This window comes from Pogona vitticeps, chromosome 2 (assembly GCF_051106095.1).
Source record: "Pogona vitticeps strain Pit_001003342236 chromosome 2, PviZW2.1, whole genome shotgun sequence".
Taxonomy (NCBI): domain Eukaryota; kingdom Metazoa; phylum Chordata; class Lepidosauria; order Squamata; family Agamidae; genus Pogona; species Pogona vitticeps.
This window is the reverse complement of record NC_135784.1, coordinates 53,006,769-53,020,020: the sequence shown is the minus strand read 5'-3', so window position 1 is coordinate 53,020,020 and position 13,252 is coordinate 53,006,769. Positions and strand designations below refer to the sequence as shown.

Sequence of the window (13,252 nt, the reverse complement as noted above, 5' to 3'; positions counted from 1 at the left end):
ATGGCACTACCAGAAAATGACACGTTACACTCGGTGCAAAGTCTGTTTTCTTTACTCAAATGCAGCAGAGCTGCCCAGATAGCAAGAAGAGGCTAAGGAATTATGGCTGCAGCAACTTAAACGTGGATGAGAGCTCCAAATATCTTCTTTAGGATGCAACACATCATCTCCTTTTGGAATATGGTTTCAAGGCTAATTGAAACTTTTTTTTTCCCTGTTAAAAAATTCACAGCTATGTGGGCGGGGTTCCTTGTGGCAGTGAGAACATTTCAATGCCTGTCCTACTTGGCTTTGCTGATGGTCCCCAGAGCAGCACTGCACCTCCCTATGGTACTTATTTCTCACAACATCCATGCTCACTTTTGTCAGAGTTCAGCAGATCCATGTTATTAAAACATATGTCATAAAATCATTGACACAGCATCATGTAATCCTGACCAAGTGATTCCATATTTGAGTTGCAGCACCACTGTAGAAGTTTGAAGCAGTCTTTAGCATGACAAAGGATGACAGCACAAGGCAGAAACAGATATACAGATAGCCTTCATTAGGCAATTAAAACTGAAAGCCTATTACTGTTGAAGAGATGTGGTTCACTCAGGTATCTTTGTTTGACACACCAGACTTCCAAGAGATCCTGAAGATCAATCACAAGACAAATCAATCTGATTTGCAAATTTCAGAAGGTGAGGAAAAACTCCTGCTCTGCACTCACATGTTCTTAATAGTTAAGGATTTCCCCTTTTTAAATTCTAGATAATCTGTAATGTCTGTTTCTGTCCTAAGAGAAAATTGCAGTGTCTCATGCTTATCATTTCCTCACTTCAATGTAATACCCCAAATCAAGCATTCATATTTCTTGCAGCATCTCCTTGGAAAAGCAGAGGTTAATCTTCTGATATACAGAAAGACATGTGTCAGGCTCCCTGGAAACCTCACAGTTCATGTGTCTGTATCTTGGGCTCCCTGACAAGATGCCTTGGTATGAACCTCTTCAGATGTGCATTTCCTAGCAAGGCAAAAAAAGAACCTTCAGCTGTTGGAAGACCAACAGACAGAGCCTACACTGACAAGCTGCACCAGTCTACGTGTTGGGTGCCTCTGCTTGACATATTGCTGAGACTGATGTCTCTTGGGTTGTATCAACAATCTGAAAGGCTCTTTATGGTACCTCCTCAGCCTAGTATAACCTGTTTATTTATATAGACTCTGCTGACCTACTGTCTGCTTCTACTGGTACATGATGATGAGAGATTTCATTCAGAAGAGCTAACTTGGTGATATGGAGCTCTATGCTGAGGAACCCTAAAGCCAGGTTCCTAAACACTGAAACTTGTAACTAAGTGCAGTCACAAAGCCCTTTTAAGATCTTCACATTCAACATGCCAAGGGCGAGCAGACTTCCAAATGTGCAGTGTCTCCTTAGAGTGCAGCTGACATGCATGCTTGTTTCCCTATGCCCAGTTTTAGTTCTATATATGACTAGTCCATCAATGGAAATAGTGTATGGTATGGACAGTCTAAGTTGCCATCTTTAGTCATTGTTACATGTATCTGGTTCACTCCTTTTCTACTTTCTCTCATCTAGGCATGGAATCACCACGTCCAAACATACACGACACATGCTGTTGTCACGCCATGCTTTGTCACAGATGCCTGGCTAGCTGCGTTTAATCGTTGACTTTTTCCTGCCTGCCTGAAGAAAATCATACACAAAGCCTCTTTAGTTTATTATGCATGTGATTCTCATGATCAGCATGTTTTCTGGAACAAATTCCTGCAGAGTATAAAAAAATCACGTTACATAACCCATTTTGAAAGCATGCTTCATGCTCTGATTAAGGCAGACATAAAAGAAAAAGCAGACCAAGTTGCCTAATCTTAATATTTAAGAAATGGAATTGTTTAAAGGTTTGACAGAGGACTGCAATATATGCTGCATATAAATACCACTGAGCAAGTTTGGAAACACAGTGATGAAAGCAGATTTGCTACCTGTATTTCTAACACAGTGTCTATCTTCCTTACATGTGTTTACAACTGTGACACTCATAAATTTCAAAATATTTCTAGAACTGATCTCTTAAGCATAAAGCTGCAAGAATTCTACTGGATGGAGACTGGAATCCAAGAGTCTCAAATAATGTACTCCTATAGATGCCGACTCATTAATATGCTCCCATACCCAGGACAGTGAGGTTCACACACAGATAAAAGATTGCTGAGATTTTAAGTCCAGTCATACTTCTGCCTAAACTGGGAAAACAAAATATTTTTACTAAACCAAAGTGATGTATTAACACAGAAGAGTCCAATACGAGGCAATGCCATTTATTTGTCAGATTCAGAGTTCTAGCTTTATGCCATTTAAAGGCAATTAAAATACTTTAAAATCCCAGAATTACAATCATAGAGTACAGAATACACAAGGATAGTCATGAGTACTCCTTCTATTCCTCACTACCACCATCATAGCAATAATACAGCAGAACTGAAATTACTGAAATTATTTCAAAGTCCTGCCAAAACCAGTCCCAAGCTCCAGTTCTGCCCTTCTTAATGACTGAATGACATAAGAGTAGCTGCCGCACATAATAATATGTTACAGGAAGGAAGTGTGGCTTTAATGCATGCATTAAAAATACATTCGTTATGTCAATTAAATCACGTTACCTCAGGAGTTAGCAGCAACTATCTTTTCCTCTTACTTTCTTAAATGTTACTAACAGAGGCATGGGAAAGAAACATGTTTATGATTGAAAGTTGATTTTAAACCTCAAATCTCATTCTTGATTAACCAAGATTATCCAAATAAACAGTAATATAAACCTTTCACTTGCACTGTGGCTGGACATTTATCTCAGTTCTTACTTTGAAAGAGAAGAAAGCATTGTATATAATTAGTGTGCACAAAAAAAAATCTTCATTTTTCTATGTAGGTAAACTGCAAGGTCCAAACTAATCATGTTGGTCTATGATACGGCTTCCACTTACTGCCCAAGCTAAGACCTTTGCACTTCTATTCCTGTAGCAACCACTTAAATAGAGACTCCTTAAAATAAAGGAACACTATATTAAATAGCTAGATTAGATAGGATTGGCTGAACGCACAAAACAGAGGTAACAGTTGATACCTAAACAGAGCATGTTGGAAGAGAATATTATGAATACTAAAGAGTAAGGGCAAGGCATGCACATTCTTTTTGTTCGGTTGTGAATTTCTAATTCCAGAATTCCCTATCCTGGGAGTGCCACCTGCCAGGCAGAGGCTTAAATTGTGATCACCAGGAGGAAGGCTGGATTGGAAGGCATCATGGCCCAGGATAGGCTAAGCTTAGGCCTAGTTTCCTGTTGCAAAAAGGGAGCTGTTCCCAGCGCTTGCTGGGAACTAACTTTCTGGAACTCTGAGCAAGGAACAGAAACAGCTTTCTTCCAGGTGTGTGTCTGGAAAGTGGAACTCCAGAATAGTGTATTCTGGAAATTGGAGTCTTCCCTCCCCAAGAAAAGAAAAGGAAAAAAAATGCAATACTGTACCTACGAACGACAGCAAAAGGTAACATTGAGTCAGCTTCCTCAATGCAAAGGGAACCTGAGGGAGCCTCAGAACTAAAATGGGGTGGGGGGAAACAATACTTGATCCAAGTTGTTCCAGGCTCAAATTTTTGCAATAAGATTTTGCCCAAATACTTTTATCATATACAGAGCAAGAAATGCCTGATGTTCATGCTTCCAGAGAGAGAGAGAGAAGAAATCATATAACAAATATATGCTGGTTACTGGAACGTACCAAAGAATTTCAAAATACCAATCATTCCTTTACAGACTAAAGCACAGTCTATGACTTCACAAGAGGCTACTGACTGTTCTAAAAGAAATGGGCACACCTCAACACTTGACTGTATTGATACCAAACCTATATTGTGGACAAGATATTGTTAGGATAGAATAAACAGAAAGGCTTTCCATGGGCAAGGGGTATATTTTATTTCCCTATCTGTTCAATCTGTATGCAGAACATACCATATGGAAAGCTGAGTTATATTCAGATAAAAGATAAGTGAAGATTGGTGGAAGGAACAGCAATAATTTAAAATATGCGGATGACACCAGAGTACTGGCAGTAGAAAGCAACAATGACTTGAAAGACGCCCGATGAAGGTGAAAAGAAAAAGTGCAAAAGCAAGATACTTGAATATTAAAAAGAAAAAAAATCACGACTATGGAAGAACAAGGCAAGTTTAATGTTGAGAAGAAAGTGAAATGGCTAAAGATTTTGTAGAACTCAGTTCAACCATAAATCTAAATAGAGATTCAGAAGGGCATCAATGAAGAAATAGAAATGATAATCAAATGGAAGAATGTGACACTAGAGACCAAGACCATGATCATCCACACAATTTGTACAGATGTGAAAGCTGAACAGTGAAGAAAACTGACAGGGAAAAAAAAGATGCATTTAAATTATGATGCTGACGGAGAGCTTTACCAATACAGAAGTAAAAATGGTTAAACTGAGGCTGTTGTACTGTACTTTGGGCACATGATGAGAAGACAAATCTTGCTGGAAACCATACTAATGCTAGGAAAATTGGAAAGCAGCAGGAAAAGAGAAAGACCAGATACGAGATGAATTGACTCCAGAAAGAAAGCCACAGTCTTGAGTTTGCAAAATCTGAACAGGGTTGTTAATCACAGGACATTTCAGGGGTCACTCATTCATAGGGTTGCCATAAATCAGACAACGGACAGTCCACAGAGAATGGCTGTAATGTTGTTTTTTAATCCAGCATGCCAACTTCTACATTCTCCCTTGTTTCCTGACAAGAGATCCAGTCACCACCCTCAAGTCAATACCTTTGTAATTTAGATGCTATATTCTCAGCATTCAGTACTGCAGTTATTTAGCTTCCGAGAAAACACAGTACTTTGTTTCATCCAGCACTACTTAATGCACTAATTGACACTTCAGATGCATGATGGGCACACTGTTTGTGAATGTATGCACCATGGACATGTAATGGATAGTATCTGCAACAATGAAATGTCACACAACAACTATTGTCCCTTTTTTTTTGCTAGTCTGGGTCTTTTAAAAAAGTTCAATTAATTGCTTTAAAAAATCTAGACAGACAAAATACTTCCAAAGTTTAAGAGCACAACATTCATCTATTGCTTGAATTATTTATCTCACTGTAGTCTTCCTTTACAATTTCAACACTAAACTACATCTGATGTTTGATCACATGAAAATTTTTCCAAATCTAAGGTGTTTTTTTTTTTTTTAACCAAGGCACATGAAGAGTGAAAAACAACTTCACATGCTGGTAAGGGAAAGAACCCACATAAAGAGAGATTAGGCACATAAATCTCCAGTCCAAACTGTATCCTTCTGCAGCTGTCAAAGGCAAGAAAGAAGAAAAAAAGCTGCAGAAGACCTTTATGTGACTGAGTACCAGCAAGCATTCATTTTACCCATCTAAGTTTAAGAACAACACCAAACAGTTAAGCAGCTGGGAACCGCGAAGACTCGGTAATCTCTTCAAATCACCCACAGATTTATCAATAGATCCCACCCCACGTGCTGACTTACTGAATTCCCTAGAAGTAAAAATATAGTACTATTTTCAATGCACAGTTCTTCCAATCTCCAACTTATTTCTATTTACAAAGATTTTAACTGAAATTTTTGAGTTTTAGTCAGATATGCTCACTCATAGAACATTACAAAATATTAAACATAAGCCATGACAGGAAGACACAACTGCTTCTGTGTAAAGCTCTTTTTGAAGTACAGAATTAATCCCAAAGAAACACAAAACTTTCTCTAAGCACTAGTTATTTTAGCATGCCAACTAACCATGTAATATATGCTGTCTACAGACAGGAGTGGTGACATGCTTTGCTACGCCACTAATCCTCTATCAGGTGACTGCTCACAAGATTTCTTTAAGCCCTCATTACTTAGGAAGCACTCAAAAACTAGGACACAGGATTCAATGACCCCAAGTAATAGAGGTTATTTAATAAGAGATGTCAGTGTAATTTATATTTCACAAAAGTGAACATATGTTGCATCTTAAAAGGCAATTTAATGTCTTTAGCCAAAACTGGAGATCAGCATTCAACTGGACTCTCCTCAGCAGAAGTCAACGATGCAAATGTTATCAGAAACCACTGCAAGACAGTATAACTTGTGACTGTGTTCATCATCAAATTGGATTTTGATATTAACAGCTGTTTCAGGACTTATTAACCCAGAATCTGACCATACAAGATACTGTGTTCTTTCTGAAGTTATTTATAATTACACCCCCACACGTCATTCCCACCTTATCCCTTCAAAAGAAAAAGAAAATAACAAGCTATCAATTTCCTTACAAAAACACTACAAACTCTTTTTAAAAATACATTGTTATAGGCTGTGTATTTCCCGTTCCCAACACTGGAAGAGCCCATCTCACATGGACGTCTATTGCATAGGGACAGTCTATCACCGTATGGCCACCTGACAGAGTCTAAGATAAGCAGACTGATATGGAAATGTATATGGGATTTTATCTGAATTCGCAACTGCTAATTACACTACCTTCTACTATCAATGAGAAAGGGAAAGCACACTAAGCCTGTTCAATTTACTGCAATTGTTTTGCTCCTCATACCCTACCTTCCCTAAGCCTTACATACTGGTTTGGGAAATCCATTTGGGGGGAATGGTTTTTGTATTTAATTAATCAAAAGCCAAGAAGTACAGGGAAGTCATATTTTAGGAAGAATACCTCAAACTCACCTTTATCATTTCTGCCACATAACTTTCAGGTCCTGTATATTCTGTGGAATCCTTTACTTTTACTAAGACGATGAAGAATAAGTAGTGCCACATATTGTGTTCCTCCTTAATATGTTCTTCAAAAGTGACCGTCTTGTTGTCAAACTTATCCCTTTCAAGACCTAGTATGGAAAACATTTAATTGTTTTGATATTCTGTAAGCCGCCCAGAGTGGTAGAATATACCAGATGGGTGGGATATAAATCGAATAAATAAATAAATAAATAAATAAATAAATAAAATAAAATAAAATAAAATAAAATAAAATAAAATAAAATAAAATAAAATAAAATAAAATAAATAAATAAATAAATAAATAAAACAGATCCCAATCACCACACTTGTGTTTTCAAATTAGGAAGAACATCACCTCCTACTTCACAACATGGCAAACCCTCAGGACAGGCCATCTATTCAGGAAAGATATAAATGGCATATTGTCCTACCTTTACTTTAGGGACTGAAAGCTTTTGCCCACAGCAAGGGTGCAGGGGATGAAACTCTGGTCAAAGAAGGGTGTGTAGCAGACCTCCTGTTATTGGCACACAGCCGCTTATCTGCATCTGACTGCATTCCACCAAAAATGCAACCCATACAAGCAGGAACTGTTCTGTTATCTTCTTGCTCAGCTTGAGGCCTGTTTCCCTTCCCTATCAGAACTCATTCAGCAGGCAGGAAAATGGGTCTAGTTTCACTAGTTTGCCTTTCTTCTCTATCAAATGCTTGAAATAGGTTGTTGCTTCCCCCCCCCCCCTTTAAGCAGCACACATGCATACTATATAGCTGGCTGGCTGGCTGAGTGGGTCAGGTATCTGGCTGTGGAGCCAGTAGTTGGGTATTTGGCTACTCCCTGTACCTCCCAGGAGAAGAGCCAGCTTGTGTAGCTTCGGGCAAGCTGCACAGTTCCCGGGTACGCCCCCCCCCCGGAAGATGGGAATGGTAAGCCACTCCTGAGTATACTACACCTGGGAAACCCTAGAAAGGGCCATCAGATGTCAGTAGTGACTTAATGGCATATAAGTATGATTTACTGCTGGCTGAATAGTTCAGTGAGTTGGGGCACCTGGCAGCAGAGCCAGAGGCTGGAGGGGTTTTATTGCCTCCTGTGAATAGAGCCAGCCTGTGTGGTCTTGGGCAAGCTTTACAATCTCAGGATGTCCCCAGAAGAAGGGGATGGTAAACCAATCCTGAGTAAGCTATATCTCTGAAACCCTGGAAAGAAAAACTAAAGTTGGAATCAACTTAATGGTGTGTAATTATTATTACGAAACGTTAGCTAACCTGACTGCTGTTCAGCTGTTTGTCTGAACGTGTGAAGACGTTTATAATAGCAGGGATAGGGTCATGAACATAAGCTCTGCAACCACAGTTCTCTCCCAAATACACTGAGAGTGTGGAAATCAGCATTATGTATATCCAGTGTGGAGATGTGAGGAGTTGCTAGTAAGCATGCTCTGTTGAATGTAGTTACAGGATATTTATACTGTAATAAGGAGCCCTGATAATGGGAATTCTAAAACCATGTTCAGTCAAATACACACTTCCAAGCTCTTCTTCAGACATCTGTGCTAACTGCACGCTGCTCTGGGTGAGGGAAAGACATACTGTAATTTATTTTTATTAAGGGAGAAATACTCTAGAATGCCCATACTGCAGATCTCATTCTGTGCGGATGCTAGAATGAAATATTCCTCTGGAGGTCTAAAAAATATCCCTCCTGGTGCATAAGTAGGTTAACCTACTTATTCTTTTGACTCATGTGAGAGTAAGAGTAAAGACAAGAAGAGAAGTCCCGCTGGCAGCTTTCTACTGAAAAGAAAAGTTCAGTATGGCTGCCCAGATTGTTGAAAAGAGCTCAGTAGTTACTCCTGAATGGGAATATAAATATGCTGTAACTACAGGGAAAAGTGAAGGGATATCATATATGTATCCACATAACAGAACTGCTGGATAGCTCAGTGGCTTAGGTTGGGTGTTCAGTTCCCCCACTGTGCCTCCTTGAATGGGGCTGGACTCGATGATCCATACAGTCCCTTCCAGCTGTACAGTTCAATGGTTATTATTATTATTATTATTATTATTATTATTATTATTATTATTATTATTATTATTATTATTATTATTATTATTATTATTATTATTATTATTATTATTATTATTATTATTATTAAAGCTTATTCAAATAAGTAAAAATCTTCCAAGAATCCATCCCTGTGGTCAAAAAGGAATCACTAGAAAGTTCACACAGCTGAAGTTAGACATGAGGATTTTCATTGCCAGGTGATAACAATACAACACTGAATCTATCTACAAAATAATATTTATTACTATTGTTATTATTAGGAGTAGTAACTATATTTCTGTATTTGACTGGTGCTTTTATACTCACCACAGATAAAACATGTTGTTTTTAAGATTTCCTCTTTCTTTTGTTTCTCACTTCTAAGATCAGCAAAGGTATCGATAATAACACCAAAAATCAGATTGAGGACAATGATAATCACCATGAAGAAGAAGAGAAGATCATAGATTACTCTTGCTGCAAAAAGGGGTTCCTAAAATAGAAATGATATTCAGATAAACAAGTGTGGACTGTAACAGTTGACACTGGTAAGAAATATGATTGAAGAGCATGGTAGGCAAGAAGAGAAAAGAAGATCTGTACAAAACAGGATCATAGCTTGTGAACTAGAAGAAGATGGCCACTGAACGTGGGGATCTCTGCTCTGTCACTAATTGCTACGGTTGCCATGGAAATCTGTTAGAAGAGGTAGCCGTGTTAGTCAGTGCTGGCATGTCAGCCAAAAACAAAACAAAAATAAAAATATAAAACAAAAATGTTGTGGCACTTTAAAGAAATGCCTGAGGAAGTGGACTTGTCCACGAAAGCTCACATTAAAATACAGCAGTTAGTCTTTAAGGTGCCACAATATTTTTGTCTTCTTTCTTTTATTTCTGTTTTGTTTCTGCCTGGCATGTAAATCTTTGTATCCATTTCCCTGCTGGCAAGATGGACATGATGCTGCAAAGCAATGTTGGACTATTTCCTGGTGTTTTACATTCTAGGCCAGAGAAGCAATATACCACATAAATAAACCAAAGGTGTTTTTAAGGATTGATTAATTGCCATGCTTCTCTCTTTGCATAAACAAAAGGGCTCATAAGTCAGAGGGAGTGAAAGAAACACTAACCAGAAATACTTTTCATAAGTAATAGAACATATTTATTACAACACTGTCAACTGAACCCCATGGGTGCAGTGGTTTAACTGCAGTATTGCAGTCAAGCCTCTGCTTAGGACCTGAATTTGATACTGACGGGTTCAGGTAGCCAGCTCAAGGTTGATCCATCCTTCCAGTCTTCAGAGATAATCAGCAAATAAAGACTGTAAAATTAATACTCGGCTTGCTAAGGAGCAAGGCGTTGTTTGCATAATTATGCTGTAAACCACCTAGAGAGTACTCTAGCACTACAGGGTGGTATACAAATCAAAATAACAACTACTTCTACAATCCAAGAACATTGTTTTTCTACTTAGGAAGTTTGATTTCATATCCCTGAAGCACTGGTGTGCCCAAAAGGAGATGAAAATCATCACCTTGACATTTTTATACAGTTGATATTGCTAGAGTCTATTCTACTATTCATTCTCACTGGTATCATCAGGTTAAATTGAAAACTAAAACTTTGCACACAGAACTACTTTTTTTCTGACCGATGCAGTTAGACATTTTCCACGTGAAACTGTTCCTACCCTGTTTCCCCGAAAATAAGAACCTAACCTGGAAATAAGCCCTACTATGATTTTTCAGGATGCTCGTAATAAAAGCCCTAGCTCAAAAATAAGCCCCAGTTAAGTGAAACCCCGGCCTCCACCATTGTAGAGCAACCTGAAGAAGATGACAGGACTGTATTTGAATAGATGTAGATTGTTGTACATGAAAAAAAAACATCCCCTGAAAATAAGCCCTAATGCATTTTTGGAGCAAAAATTAATATAAGACCCTGTCTTATTTTCGAGGAAACACAGTATCTGTTTCTAGACATTTAACCCAATTTGTTTTTTTTCCACCCCCCCTCCCCCTCACATATGGTGGAAACATTACCTCCTTGGACGGTTTCCTAAGCACATCTCCTACGCCCCCTCCACTCCGCAGGCCATGACTCAGCACAGTAACAATGCACATCAGCAACGTTTCACATGTATGTTCTTTATCCTCTTTTTTGGTGTCTTCAGAAAACAGCTCTATTAAATACATCAAGTTGGGATACCATTGTGAGACAGAGTGGGCTTGAGAATCTCCTGTTCATTTTCCACATTCTCTTCTTTGCTTGAACATAAACAGTCACCTTGAAACAGTCATAAGATCAAAGGTAGAGTCCCCTCTTCTTTTTCCCCCCTGCAGTTGCACATCTTTTAGTTACAAAGGCATGCATGTTCATGTTGTGAAAGATACATTTTTTGGGGGGAGGGGGGAGAAATTACAAATTCCATATGCGAAAATAGCTCTCTTTAATAAGAGATAAGCACTCCACCAATATATTCTGGGCTGTGCAAATGTTTAAATAGTAGAGAGAGAGCAATGTATGTGTCCTTTTAATGCTGGCATATAAACTATAAGGTATCTGCAGCTTTATTCTAGAGCAAAAGTCTTAGCAATGTGTAAAAGTACTCTACACCAGTGGTTCTTAACCTTTTTGAAAGAAACGCCCCCGTGAGCCATTGAGGAAGTTATCATCGCCCCCCTCCCCGCAGTGATGATATCTTATTTATTTATTTATTTATTTATTTATTATTTATTTATTTATAACACTTAAATCCAATGACCCCTGAAAACAAAATTCAATTCCAAGAAAATGAAATGTCCCAAAAAAGTAACATTTAATGATTTAGTTGCAAGCGAATTTTAAGACTCAAAAAGAAATATAAAAAGGGCATAAAAACAAACCACAATACAGGAACTAAAAATTTGAAGACAAAAACTCTGAAACTAAATTAAGATTGGAGGCAAATATATATTCATGCACACTGTAAAAAGGCTGCAGCCATCTTAGCAGGTTTGGCTTGCACCCCCCTATCGCCCCCCTTCTGCTCCAGCGCCCCCACGCTGCCCCTTTTCATTCTACCGCCCCCCTGAAAAATGAAATCGCCCCCTGGGGGGCATTATCGCCCACGTTAAGAACCACTGCTACACACACACACACACACACACACACACACACGGGACAAATATCTATTGCGATCAATACAGAGCATCTATGAGGCAGAGATGCAAACTCAACAGGATCTGCTACACAAGAGGACTACAGGCCAGCATAGCCCACCTGCTCTACTCTCTCTACTCCATGCCCAAGAAATCCTGGCAGCCCACCCCCATCTCTTTGCAGAAGCCTCTGAGGCTCACTCAAATCAACCAAAATGGCTGTAGAAATGGAACACTGGGTATACTGACATCACTCTGGTTTCCCTGCACTGTCACACACGGATTCAGGACCATTCTCAGCATGACAATTCTGGGAGAGAAATATGTTTTTAGTGCTACGGCCACTAAACACAACAAGGATGGAAACAGATGTTGTGTGTGTGAGAGGTGGCAATGGAAAGGTGTAGGTGCAGAGAGACCTTGTAGGTGGGGGAAGTAGAGCTGTGGCAGCACAGAGACAAATGTCATGTTTATGGGTGTCTGTCTGGCCAGGAAAAAAAGGGAGACAGATGTGACTGTGCAAAGCACACACTATAGGTTATAGAGTAAAAGAGAGGAATGAAAACCAAACACCAAGTTAAAAAACACTATTTGTTTTCCACATTTCATGCAGCAAGATCACTCTCTTGAATTAATAAAATGAAGAACAGCCCTCAAACTGTAGTTCAGACTCTTCACCCCTACTGTGCAGAAAGGCTTTGACTCAATTTTGTAAATTTAAAAAAGGAACCTAAAAAAGGTTCTCTCCTTTTGAAGGACAGAAGCTTTCTAACAAAGGTGCCTACTATATCCTCCTCTCTTCTTCTAGCACCACATTTTTCTCCTCCAACCAAAGGTGAGCAGGATGAATGAATCTGCATTTCTTAAATTTGTATTGAGGAATTCTACAGTAAATGTGCCAGAACAGTCTTACAGGTTTTGCTGACCTCTGGAACTTGTACATCTAAAACATTTTGACTTCAAAAAGTGTCAACGTTTAACCTGATGACAAGAAGAGAAATGTTTTAAACTATTTATGAAGTAGACAGAGATAACTAAGCTTACTGTTGCACAGAAGCATAAAGAGTTCCTTTTTTATGAGAGCAAGGTCCACCCGTTGCCAAAATCGGTCAGGCTGATGGCAAGGGAACTTCACAACCAACAACAGTGTGCCCTGGCTGTGTGCCTCTACACTAGCTCCCGTACTGAGAGTTACATGGCACCTGAACTAATAAGGATGGGA

The 13,252-nt window shown here is 38.9% G+C and overlaps 1 protein-coding gene across 1 annotated transcript in view; it reads right to left on the bottom strand.

Moving 5' to 3' along the window:
- The window catches only part of ITPR1 (inositol 1,4,5-trisphosphate receptor type 1), a 272,527-nt gene that overhangs the window by 25,104 nt on the left and 234,171 nt on the right, over window positions 1-13,252 (bottom strand). The window contains exons 57-59 of the mRNA XM_072989461.2: window positions 10,933-11,072; window positions 9,216-9,381; window positions 6,788-6,948 (exon numbers count right to left, since the gene is read on the bottom strand). Of these exons, the coding sequence (XP_072845562.2) occupies window positions 6,788-6,948; window positions 9,216-9,381; window positions 10,933-11,072 (467 nt within the window). The remainder of the gene's footprint in view (window positions 1-6,787; window positions 6,949-9,215; window positions 9,382-10,932; window positions 11,073-13,252) is intronic.